Below are 13,031 nucleotides of genomic sequence, written 5' to 3' on the forward strand. Positions count from 1 at the left end.
TAGAATCTTGATTTCAGTCAGTGGGTGTCCATCTAGATGCTCCAGCGCACAACAGAGACACTGTCTTTCCACGCTGCATATAGGGCACTCGCAAAGAATGTGGCCTATAGTCTCATCGCAACCGCAGTTTGCACATGCAGGGCTATTTGCCATACCTATCACAAAAGAATAAGAGTTTGTGAAGTGCGAGAAGCTTTGGGTGTATGCCAGTAGCTTCCAGGTCACTTGCAATGCAAAGAGAAATGGTGTAAATAAAGTATACAGCTAGTTTGGGGCCCTTTAGTGAGCATTTGCTCTCCAAACAGCTATGGCTTATTCGCACATAAGTAATCAAGGCTATTATATGTACCAAACACAGGAATAAAGATGCATTTTATATGGGTTAAAACATGCCCTTTTCAAAAATAACATCCCCTGTGCACATATTGGCTTCAGGTTTTGCTTTCTTAACAAATCTGTTTATTCAAAAATATTATAGTTGCGTAAAATGTTCCCATCTGCTGCAAACAAGCTGGAGGCTTACCAAAGCTTCTTCTCAAAGAAAGCAAGCTAGTGTGAAATGTGTCCTTTCTTCATAAATGTACAATTTTTCCTTGAATATTTAGAGCCCTTCCAGAGACTAAACACAGTGATTTGGCCCAGTCTCCATAATTTTAGCACGCTTCTTTTTGCAAGACCTATAAAATCGGTTCAAGTAAATACCTTTAGTGTCAGGGACACTTACCTGATTAACCATTCTTAAAACTAGTTAAACCAGCAAGCGTTTTCTTTCACCCAATCATTTCTAAAACCGAAATATATCCTTCTGCATTGAAGTTTTACAACCCACACCAGAACGCAAGGTACTTTACAAACATGGAACATGAGTAATAATTTGATGTCCTTTCACTTTCAATAAACTAGTCTAAGCATGCCTATACTGGACGGTAGAGGACTGTTTGTTAATAGCTTACCGAAATTCACTACTAGGCAGCCATGCTCCAGCTAATGTAAGCAGTGATGGCATGGACATAGAATTCCTGAAAAGAAGGCACTGCTGCAAGATGTCTTGCTGAAGGCTCATAGGCTACCAACAGCAAAAGATTGTAGGAGGGACAATATTCTGCAACACAAGGACAGGTATCAGATGTCTTTTATTTTTATACAGTTATGCTTTTGCGTGACCTCAAAATGTCGAACACCACGTTGTGAACATAAAAATGTGATATCTTTAGCCAGTCTCATTGGTGCATTTGTACACTTAGTACATTCGAGCATCTCTTAGCCTATGCTGGTAGATGCCACTGTCTTAGAGCACACCAGCGCATACTAATGTTTTTTGCTCACTGCAGCCTTTTTCTTTCGCAAGTCCTTCTTCATGCGAGGATCAACCACTTTAAATTTGCCCTTGATGCCAGGGGGTCGCCGCACTTTGCGTCCAGATGCTTTCTTGGCAACAAGATATGTCACCTTCTTGTCATCTTTCTTTCCAAGGACCTTCTTATATATGGCTCGTATCTGCTGTGCCTTTTCAGCATCAGTCATGTCTAGCTTCTCCGTGATGGTTTCGGCTCTCTTTCGGGCCTTCTCAAGCTTTCGTGCAGCACGCAACTTCTTTCGAGCTTTTGCTTCTGCAACCTTCTTGATAGGCCTTGCATTAACAGCCTTCATTTGCGCTCTGTACTCTGCCACCATTTCAGCAGTTTCAGGCATCAACATTTTACTGTGCTTTTTTTCTTCCTCTACAAACCACTTTGGCAGGTCTTCATCATTGAAAGTATACCTGTTGTATCCAGCATCAATAATGTCTCGTTTTGCTTTCTGTGATTGAATCATCATAGTGCCAATAGCTAATCCTTCTGGATCCAACTTCACTCTTTTCTGCTTCTTTTTTGGGGGCTCATCACTGGCTTTTGTTGTGCTCTTCGTCTTCTCCGACTCACGACTTGGGTCTGTCAAAATTTTGTTTGTTGCATCTGTATGGACAGCATTTGCAAATCTAACTTTTTTTGCTGTTTCTCTCGGGTCACTTATTTTCTGCTTTTTTTCTACTATCTTTGAAGGTTCCCCCTTGTCCTTCACCTCAGACATCATCTCCAGCTCTAACAGTTCCTCTTCATCATCCATATCAGCAAAAACCTCTTTTTCAAACCACACTTTTCCCATTTCTTTTCGCTTATTTTTAAGACTGCCATATGCCACATCAACCATCAAAGGGTTCTCATCGTCCTCAGGCACACTGTCGTCTACATTCTCACTTTCTCTGTTGCCAGCATCTCCTTCAACATCACTCTCAAACTCTAATTCTTCATGCTCGTCGTCATCAGAGTCTCCATCTTCATCATCATTCCCCCTCTCTTCTTCAGCGTACCAGTCTTCATTGAGGGAACTCTTCTTGTAAGGTACAAGCTTTCTGCGATGGTCAGGTTCATCATCATTGTCTTCAAGTGGTTGCACAGGGTCAAGGGCAGCAACATCGACTTCATCTACACTTGATAGCTGTTTCTCATTCTTAATAGCCTTGAGCTTGAACAGCTCCAGATCTTCTTCTACAATGGCCTGGTCGTTCTTCAGGACCATCTGCAAATTCATGCGATCTCTCAGCTTCTTTCTCTGCTTCAATACTTTTTTCTTTTTCTTCTTCAACTCCTTAGCATGTTCAGCTGACATTTCCTCGGCATGCTTTAGCAGCTGAAGCTCCTCATCATCAGGGTCTTCTTCAACTTCCTCCAGTCCTGCTTCTCCAGTTTCCCCACTTTCTCTCTTGTTCTTTTCTTCAAGCCAGGCCTTCAGCTTCTTTCTCCATGTCAAGAGGTTCTTTATGTCCCCGCGGCCCAGCACCTTGATGTCCTTGCAACACTCTTTAATTTCTTGAGTGGTGAGCGGATGCATCAGCACTTCTTCATTATCGATCACTATCTCGCTGCACTGGCCCAACACTTCCAGGTGGTTCTCGTACGTGAGGAAGTCGATCACCCTCACCGTATGGTACATGGTGTAATCGTTTTCAGGGTAGCCCTCGGCCTTTGGCTTCTGCTTCTCGGGATGCGCCGGATTCAGCTTCTTTACCTCATCAGTATCGACGTCGCTGAAAAGGTGAGCCGGATCCAGGAACCTAGGGTCTATCTTGTCGGGTGCGATGTATGACTGACAAACGACGAATATTTCTGCGGACTCGTGACGCGACGCCTGCGGCTTGGTGGCAGAAATCTTCTTGAAGAGCTTTTTCAGCACCCACATCAAGGCTTGATAGTCCTTAGACCGAAACACTTTGGTGATGAACCAACCTCCTTTGTTGAGGAACTCAGTAGCCAGCTTGACGGCATGGAGCGTGAGCACATTCTGACCGTAGGCGTCGTGAACCCAACTCTTGCCTACGTTCGGTGCACCGTCGTTGAGTACTACGTCGGCTTTCCATGTCTTTAGTTCTTTCTTGAGTTTCGTGCGACAGCTGCCGGAGGTGATGTCATCCTGAATCGCAGTGACGTTGGGAATGGGTTTGATGGGCACAAGATCGACGCCAATAATGACGCTGGACACCGGCATGTACTTCTGAGCAACTTGGAGCCATCCTCCGGGGGCTGCGCAGAGATCAATTAGTACGCGAGACCGCTGCAGGAACTCGAACTTGCGATTCAGCTGGATGAGCTTGAACGCAGCTCTGGATCGAAATCCTGTCTCCTTGGCCAAATGGTAAAACTTGTCTCTGCGCTGCTTTCCGGTCTTCGTTTTCTTCCCCATTGTCTCTACAAACACAGCGCGACGTCCCACGTGCAGAACAAATACAATGCTGCTATCTGCAGACTACGACCTACCACGACCAGTCGTGCAGTGCAGTCGTGCTGCAGTCTAGCCTTGGATTGGATTGGATTAGATCGCCAGAAGTGTTGCGATGGCGATAGGGTCGGTGAGCAAAAGTAGCTAGATGTCAGCGTGAAATTAGCTAGAAGTAGCTAAAAAATCTAGCAAGAAGCTAAAAGTAGCTAGATTTTTTTTCCCCAGGTTTTTTACTTGATATTTTGGATATATAACGCATTTATTGGCAGCTTTATTATTGTAAAAAATAAACACAGCTATCAAGACATAGTTTTCTGCAGGCGACTACGCATGACAGGTGCTAACTAACGAATAACGAATGATAAATGTGCTCAGATGCACCGTCGTTGAGTGCTACGTCGGCTTTCCATTATAGTTCTTTCTTGAGTTTCGTGCGACAGCTGCCGGAGGTGATGTCATCCTGAATCCGATAATTTAGGCAGACGTAGTTTTCGCAAAGCGTTAAGGCTTGCGTGCTAAGAAAAGAGCTGCGAATACATCACTGCTATGTAAACATGTAAAGAATGGACTTTTATCTACTTTTTGCGAAAGGTTTAATGACCGTGATATCTTCAGCCCGCGACTCGGCGTAACTCGGACTGGTGGGCCTCTTGGCCTCTTTCATTCGCTCGGGGCTGACCGCGCCTGACCTGCAGAGTCGAATCAGACAGTTGATTCTAGGCGCCTTATGGTCGCTGCGCAGGGAACGTTAATAGGAATGCGTACACACATGCACAATAGTGTACCGCGAGCACGACTTCGATGCTCATCGGAGCCCCCGCGCTGAAGCTGCGCCGCCGCATCAGCCGCATCGCCTCGCCTCTTTACTTTGTGAGCTATTTTTATCTTTTTCCCGCTGAGGCAGACATGGAGGAAGGCCCACGGAGACAGAGAGGCGGCGAGTTTTTGTATTAACTCTATGATACCAACACCCCAGTGGAGCCTTGATTCAGATAGTCATATTCCTTAGGGCATAGAGTTAATACAAAGACTATTGTATTAACTCTATGCCTTAGGGTATAACGTTATCGATGGGCTGCTGATGCAGGTGCCTCCTAACTTTTCTATATTGGAAGCCTTGGAGATAAGCCTGGAGGTTTCAACTTTGTATCTGGCGATGGTGGTTGTTTCCTTGAGATGCGCTTCGCAGTCATTACATTCTGTGCAATGGATGGCAAGATGGTTTCCGGATGACTTGTTCTCTATATCTTTAGCATGTTCTCTTAGTCTATCATTGATGCTGCGTCCTGTCTCGCTGATGTAGAAATAGCCACATGACGTCGGGATCTTGTACTACAGTGCCTAGCCACTGTACTTGTACACCACACCGACGCAACAGTCAACTACTTCTTGTGCTTTTTTTGGTTTGCGTCTTGTTTAAAAACTACCAGATGGCGCTATGTGCTTGACGTCAGTTTCATCATGTGTAACATCTGTGGGAAGATGTTTCACGCCAGAATAGTAATTTCCCAAAATGTAGCCAGATTTAAGCTAGATTTCACCAGAATAGCTCGATTTGTAGCTGGATTTTGAAGAAAGGAGCTGAAACAGCTATTCTTGGTAGCTAGTTCAAGGTCAATGGCTAGTGGAGTCCAAAAGTAGCTAAATTGGCTAAGGCGGGCCATTGGCTAAATCGTCGAGCTATAAGGTCGAGCTTTCCAAATTAAATACAATAAAAGCACTGTTCATAACTTCGGTTTTATTACATAAATTTTACATATTCAAGTAATTTACATGTTCTACGAACATTTTCGGAAGTACGACAAAGTGGCTAGGCGGCTGACTAGATAGGGTTGATTGCGGCATGTTTGCGGCCGTAAAAGGTGGTGCAGCTGCTGCAGCATGGGTGACCAGTGCGAGGTAGTCCTTGGGTAGTCTAGAGCCTCAACCTTATGACCAACGTTTAAAAGCTAACCTTCTTGTGGGTCTGTCAGTATTGAGTGACGTAGTCTGTGATGACCTTTGTGTGTAATACATCAGCGTAGTTCGCGAAGGGCAGCTATCGATTATTTATCAGAGTAGTTCAGCATTCGGAAACTCGTCCGATGCCGCCTATGCGATTTCTTCCCCTTTCGCAACAAAGACTGTGCAGCCCACTGCGGTCACCGCAATACGCTCCACTATTATTACCAGAGAGATGTCAACACACTCATCCATTAGCCGCAAAAGTGTTCAACATATTCCGCGTTTATGAAGACATTGTCGGACTTGCCGAAGTGAAGGCAGCGCAAGCCAAGGTGTTGGAGGTAAGCTGCCAACTGTGCATAGTTATGAATTACTGGCTTGTTAGAAACTGTTTCATCTGGATCGAAGTGTGTTTCTTATGGGTAATTTAATAATTTACTGGGCATGGTATCCGCTTGTGGTTCCGACACTCCACTTCAGCTTAACGGAATTTTTTATTTGGCAGGCCGAACAAAAGTTTGTGACGACTCAAGAACAGCGGCGGGAGAAGCAGCAACGAATCTTGCAGCTTCAAAGCCAGCTGAAGGAAATTCACGCAGAGCTGGACAAAACTCACAGAGGGGAAGATCGCTACCTAAGCCTGATAACCCAGGTAAGTGTGCTTGTTTAATTTAATGACATATCTGCAGTCGTGTGATGATTTTCAGCTACGAAATTTGGAGTGCAGTTTTACGTTGAAGTTACGACCATTTATTTCATAAGTTGATCAAGCAGATGTATTTATTACAATGGCAATAACTTTTTTTAGGAGAGCTTAGCATTATCCGCAATTCTTGAAAAAAATGAGCCTGAAAAGGACTATTCGAAGTTAGACACCTCTTGTGTTATGATGCCAGTGCACACTAAAGACTTCATGAAATCAAATTTATTCTGTAACCACCTGCTGAAGTGTCTCATGAAAGGCTGCATACGTGTTGTAAAGTTCATCGTATGTTCACTCTATATGCATGCCTTATTTTAGCTTGTTCTCCTCTTGGTTGTCCACTTATAACACTTGTTCACAGGAGCATGCTGTCATCAAAGAAGAGCGCTCCTTACTTGAGCAGTTCAAGAGCTTGGAGAAGGCAGAGAGAGACTACTTTGCATCTCTTTCCCTTGCACTTCGCGAAAGCCATGAGAAAGAGCGTGCCCAAGGAGAGCGCACAAAGTACTGGTCCATCATTGGTTCCATTTGTGGTGCAGTCATCGGAATCGTTGGTGCTACTGTCAACAACCGGATACGGCTGAACCAACTCAGGGACCTTGTGGAACGATCATCCAGCCAGCCTGAAGTACAGCGATTGGTTTATAGCCTATCAGATGAGTTCAAACGGCACAGAGACCAGATTGTAGAATTTGTGGATGATATCAGACAGCTGCTTGGCGCTGCACCAGTGGTTGCCGCTACTGACCGGGTGACCAGTGCAGCTGTGCTGCCCATGGCTATGGCTAAAGCCGAAGACAAGGCTGTGTCTGATTCGGAGCTTGAGCTTCAGATGCGGCAAGTGGTATTACTAGTGAAAGAGCAGCGACAACTTTTAGAGAGAGAGACAAGAGAGATCAAGGCCCTGCTAGCTGCTGAGAGGGCTTTGGAAGAGGCTGAAGGAGACTTCAAGAGAACTGCAGTGTACATTGGCGAAGACGTGAAAGACATAGTGGCTGACTCACAGCGACAGTTGGAGTGGAAGATGAAGATAAACTCACTTGCCATGGTAGCACTAGTGTACGGTGCACTTGCAGTGACTGTCCCATTGTTGGCTGCTTTCTTCAAGGGCTCTTGATAAGCAGGACTGCCTCTGCAAGCCTACTGCAACTACATGGACCAGTGACTGCTCTGTGCTGCTAGTACATTTAGTGGACCAATATTTCTATGAAAAAGTGAGTGGCATTGTGGTAATCTCTTTAACAGGAAAAGCTGCTTTCAAGCAGTATAGTGTTGACCACTTTGTGAAAACATCCAACACCATAGTTCGTGTGAAGAACAATCAAAAAACTAGTTTTATGTGTACCTTAGATTGTGTGGCAGCATTGTGATTCTAATTTGCATTAATTCTTAGGAGTAGCTGTGTATAGTCTAATTTCCAACTTTGTGTCCTTTCCAGCTTCTTGTCTGCTGCCAGGTTGTACACACATAATGCATTAGCCTTGTGTTACATTGACAAATGAAGCGGAGTACATTGCAGAAGGTACCTAGTCGCTGAGCATCCTTTCTTGTTACCCTTCATTGCCTAAATATGCCCTTGTCAAATTTATGCAACAGCGTTGAACAAATGTAGTCTTCAAATATGCCATTTATTTTCGTACAAATATATTTCAGGCAGGTTTAATTTACAGATAAATATCTCTCAATATAAAGGGCACCTATTTGCCTCACATTGCTTGACTATTTTTCTTTATCTTTATTAAGTACTGTGTACAGAATCGATCGCACTTGTCTAGAGCACTCAATCTGTGCTGTGTGGAGGAAGTAAAGTAAAATTATAACCCAGACTCTTACAGATAATACTTAAACCCTAGCACAGCTGCAAGGTCATGTAAACTGCACAGGCACAAACGCATCATCCATGACAAAGCAGCTGCATTAATATTTCACTTAATTTGCTCTAAAGCATACCGCTCGAGCGCTCTAGACAAGTGTGATAGACTCTGTACAATTACAGCACTTATTTGTGCGTCTTTGTGAACTATAGCAGTAATCTCTAGCAGCTGCCACAGCTCAGCAGACTGTGAAAACTGGCTGTGTAAAAACGATACTTTTTTCGAAACCGCATAAAATTTGAATAGTGCATCCAGAAACCAAATCAAATACTGAATTAAGGACTGAGTCAAATAGTATGAATTCCCTATTCTAACAGCAAGCATTCACTACTTTTGTGAATATTAAAATAAAATGATTTGAAACGTTGAAGTGGTAGCCGTGGTGATGTGGTATAACTTGTGGAGTTATAGCTGTAGCTGTCAAAGTTCAGCCCTGATCGTTCCAATAGAGGTGTGTATCACAAAGTTAGCACTGTACACACGGGCATATCGCCACAGAACTGCCCAAAGTATTCTATCGAATTTTGGAGGTAGGTTGCACACCACATGCACACCACAGCCCAGAAAGCTCATGGGCTCAGGCAAGGTGTAAAGAGTGAAAGGACTAGAAAAATGCATTTTGCTATTTACTGAATTAACTAGAACCACAATGAAAGGGGAGTTTAAGCCATGGCCTCTAATTCAGGCAGTGGCCAAGCCAGCATGAGCCCTGTCATGTTGCCCAGTCTTGAAGGCCTTGTATAAGAACACTATCACAACAAGGTGATTGCATCAGTGCACTCAACCCTTCTACTGAACGATCGTGCCAGTGCGCTCAATGGCATCAGAATAGACCCTACCATTAAAATAGTCATCAGAAATAACTATGATATGTCGCATTCGAGCTTCGTGCCAATTATTCAATACTTCAAAACATATTTTATTAGTTCCAAATAATTTTGAGCTTGCACTATTCGATTTGTTCGACTAATCGAACAAGGGAATATTTGATTTGCTGATCGAGAATAAGAATATTCATGCACCCTTACTAGCAAAGGGATCATGTACACATTTTACAAACGAAGTCGGAAGGTGCCTTCAAATATTGGCTGTTAAGAAGCCTGCAATGTAGCACTAATTTTGACATATAGTATTGCATGTACATATGATATATTTTCATTTCACTGGTATTGTACCTAGACAATAACATGTTCTGCTGAAACCAGCCAGTACACAATCACTAGGCACAGCTGTGGCTATTTGGATGTGAAAAAGATTACTATTTTTTTGTTCGTGAGTTGTATGTTTTTTGTGTGCTTTTACAATAGGCGCCAGAAATAGTGCTCAAAATGTTCCGTCCTGAACAATTCCACAGGGAACAGCGGCGACACTTTGATGAGCAAGTTCCACATGAATCGCCTCTGGCAAATAGCACAGTTGGCAGTTTCATGAAAACAAGTTTGTACTGAATTTAAATTGTGTAAGCTAGAAAAACGTTGATAAGGGTATGGTAGCAATGTGCTGCACATGATGTTGAGCATGGTGCAGCACTGACACCCCTCAGCTGGGCTCACTGCAACGCCGGCAGTGCTGGCGGATGCCTTCTTCAAACTCCTCCATTTGCAGAGTCAGCTTGAAGACGTCGAAATTGCGGCGGATCATTCTTGAAGCATTGCGTCGCACACACATGGCATCTGCACCAGGAACTGCATGCAACACGGGCAGAGCCCCACATTGATCTCAATGGCAGCTGGTAATGGTTCACACAATCAAGCAGCTTATGGAACAACTAAGGGACAAGGGGATCTCCATCCTATCTTACAATACACTTTCATCATACAGCCAAGTATATCCCACTCGTCAGCCTGTGGACATCGCCGTGGTGTTCATGCGGGGCTGAGAAAATGCCCTGCCCCCTTTGCTTGTTTGCCAGAGCTTTGATACCATCATTTGAAGGTTAATTAAAATCTGGCCATTGATCCTGGGCAGATCATTTTGTAATGTGTAGGATCACAGAGTTCTGTCTGTTTTCTACATGTTGTAAGGGGTAAAATGCTTTGGTCTGATAAAAAGAGTGTGCTCACCGAGCACAACATGCGCTGAGACAGCAAGCTTGTCAAGACTGAGTGCCCAGATGTGCAGGTCATGGACACGTGCCACGCCATCAACAGAAAGCAGCAGCCGCTTCACTTGGTGGTAGTCGACACTGTGCGGGATGCCCTCCATAAGCACGTTGAGCGCCTCGCGCAGGATGGCCAGCGTTGTCACCAGCACGATTACCGAGAACATGAGCGTACACACCGGGTCCACCACACCGCAGCTCGGCTAGCGTGGTCACAGAAAAAGCATGAAAGACTTTAGTGCTCTCAATGTCTGTCTTCCTTGCCTCCAAAAAGTTCCTCATGCGAAGGACTTCCTAAATTGGTCCCATGTGTTGGCCAAGCATCGTCATCATTTCATCATTTATTAACCCTTAAGAACGAGGGGGGGGGGGGGGGGGCTTTAAATAATGAGTTAGCGGGAGGCACAGTAATTGAATGTCACAAAAAATATGTAATGTAAGCATAAATTGCAGACACATAGACACTGCAGTCAACACAGTAATCACATGTGAACATAAACAAGCAGATAAGTAAATAAAAAATAAGCCTTCGGCGGGAATAGTTAAGGGAACAAATCAACCAGCAACTGTTTAAATGTTTGGGAATCAGCTTCATTCACTTCACAGTCTGGAAGGACATTCCACTTCGCAATGGCAGATGGCAGAAACGAGGTATTGAATGCATTAGTAGAACCATAAATGTGTAGGACATTTAGGGAATTAGGCTGTGGTGCTGTTGGGGAAAGTTTGTAAAATAGACAGTCTTGCTATCTTACGATGGGATGCTAGTGAAAAACCAGCGAAGGATTTGGTATTCGTAACACTAAGCCGAGGATGATTAAAAACTGAGCAGCTCGATTTTGAATCACTCAATGGGGTTCCAAATACTCGGTGCATATTGAACTTTAGTGTGGATGAATGTTCCATATCTGATTCTGACCTTGGATGGAGAAAATGTGAGCAACTGTCTGATGAATCCATGTGATTTAGGAACACTAGCGCAGGGAGCGACATAATATGGTTTGACTAGTTTAGATTGCTTGTTATTTCTAAGCCAAGATACCTATGAGATTAAACTTCAAATAGTGTGGTCCTATTTAGCCTGTATGAAAAATGCAGGTTAGATTGCTTACAGTGCACGTGCATAAACTCGCATTTTCTTTCATTCAGCTTCATAAGCCAAGTCAAGAACCAATTTTGGATTACGATCAAGTTAGTTTGAAGTAATGAGAGGTCGTTATTAATGCAAATTCAGTGGTAAAGAACACGATCAGCAGCAAACGGGCAGATTGATGATAAAATTCCGGCGGGATAAGGTCATTGGTAAAAATAAAAAGCAAGTGGACTAAGAACTGAGCCCTGAGGCACTCTGGAAGTAATTTCATTAACAGTAGAGGGGTGGTTGTCGATGACTATGTATTGGGTAAGATCAATTAAGAAGCAGTGAGTTCATGACAATATCTGCGGGTCCAGAAAAAGGTAAGAGAGCTTAGCCATGAGGCACTGGTGAGGAACTTAGTCGAAAGCCTTATAAAAATCGAGGTAGATGACATCTGTTTGAAATTATCAGTTGAGGTTTAAGTGGAGGTCATTTGTAAATTCGAAAAGCTGAGTTTCGCATGAATAGCTAAAATGGAGTTCATGTCGGTTTTGGCAGAAAAATATTTTTATCCAGGTGATCAGCTGAATGGGAGTAAAGCCTAAAACATAGTGACTGGCTAATTGGTTTTGCATACTAGAGGTTACAGCACGGTAATAACACAGAGGAGACGAGAAGAATGCTAACACAAACTAACAACTGTATTTTTATATTATATGTTCAAGTAGCTTGCAGGCAATGCACCTTAGCGCGATGATACGATAATTGGACATATCAGCAGTTTCCTGCTTTGAAACTAGGTACAACTCTGCTTACTTTCCACACGGATGGGATTTGGCCACTCGAAATAGATTGCATGGAAATGATTTGCAGGAAATGGCTGGATATTTCTCCGATACCTTTAAGAAATTTAGCAGAGATGTCAGACCCAGCAGGCCTAGATATCTTTAAATTATCGGTAAGTTTACAGATTCCTCCTGCTGAAATAATAACAGGTGGTATGACAGATAAATTTAGGGTCTGTAATGTAGGAATGTTCAAGGCTGGTCCTTGAGTGAAAACAGATGAGAAGTATGCATTCATTACATATGAACAAAGCTCTTTTGGAACATAGCCACCATTGTGATCTAACAAAGAAGTTATGTGAACCGCTACGGTTAAGAGTTAAAGGAGTCCAAAACCAAAGGGAGAAGGACGGCGACCGTCCGAGATGCTGCTCGGGAGGAAGATGTTGAGCATGAATGACTGATTTTTTGTTTAATCTGAGTTTGTTGTTTGATTTGTATCAGTTCATTAGATTTAACCAAAGTTCGGCCTCATCTTAAATAAATTCAGTTAACTAATGCCGCAAATCTACTGCTGCTAGTCCCCTTCGATACGGCGGAGCCGCCGTCAACGTTTCGAACGTTTAGTTACAAGTGGTGGATGTGCGAGGTAGCCAGGTAGCGACGACCCCGCTCTACTAGAGATACGCCCCCATCTCAACAAATATCCGGACGAAGCAACAGCTCATTATCATCATCATTATCAGCCTGTCTATACCCACTGCAGGGCGAAGGCCTCTCCCATGTGGGG

General features: G+C 43.7%; 3 protein-coding genes across 4 annotated transcripts in view; 1 reads left to right on the forward strand and 2 right to left on the reverse strand.

Moving 5' to 3' along the window:
* Nucleotides 1-1,114: 1,114 nt before the first annotated feature.
* LOC146207154 (pre-rRNA 2'-O-ribose RNA methyltransferase FTSJ3) lies at nt 1,115-3,851 on the reverse strand. Its single transcript, XM_084604287.1, has one exon. It carries the CDS (start codon nt 3,718-3,720, stop codon nt 1,309-1,311), a length of 2,412 nt encoding a protein of 803 aa, XP_084460413.1. The 5' UTR covers nt 3,721-3,851; the 3' UTR covers nt 1,115-1,308.
* Nucleotides 3,852-4,213: 362 nt separating this feature from the next.
* Nucleotides 4,214-8,647, forward strand: LOC146207155 (mitochondrial potassium channel-like). 2 transcript variants are annotated; one of them, XR_014707679.1, is made up of 4 exons: nt 4,214-6,041; nt 6,206-6,352; nt 6,765-7,617; nt 7,842-8,647. XR_014707679.1 is itself a non-coding variant. In XM_084604395.1 (3 exons), exons 1-3 carry the CDS (start codon nt 5,841-5,843, stop codon nt 7,518-7,520), a joined length of 1,104 nt encoding a protein of 367 aa, XP_084460521.1. In that variant the 5' UTR covers nt 4,215-5,840; the 3' UTR covers nt 7,521-8,647. The 2 variants fall into 2 exon arrangements, 1 of the variants encoding a protein (XP_084460521.1); XM_084604395.1 differs by having other exon boundaries at nt 4,215-6,041; nt 6,765-8,647.
* A 1,169-nt stretch (nt 8,648-9,816) lies between these two features.
* The window catches only part of LOC146207156 (proton-coupled zinc antiporter SLC30A2-like), a 52,863-nt gene continuing 49,648 nt past the window's right edge, over nt 9,817-13,031 (reverse strand). Inside the window, exons 9-10 of the mRNA XM_084576353.1 lie at nt 10,341-10,581; nt 9,817-9,962 (exon numbers count right to left, since the gene is read on the reverse strand). Coding sequence (XP_084432479.1) covers nt 9,817-9,962; nt 10,341-10,581 — 387 coding nt within the window. The remainder of the gene's footprint in view (nt 9,963-10,340; nt 10,582-13,031) is intronic.

Source organism: Amblyomma maculatum, chromosome 1 (genome assembly GCF_055883805.1).
Source record: "Amblyomma maculatum isolate TAMU_Amacu chromosome 1, ASM5588380v1, whole genome shotgun sequence".
Classification (NCBI taxonomy): Eukaryota; Metazoa; Arthropoda; class Arachnida; order Ixodida; family Ixodidae; genus Amblyomma; species Amblyomma maculatum.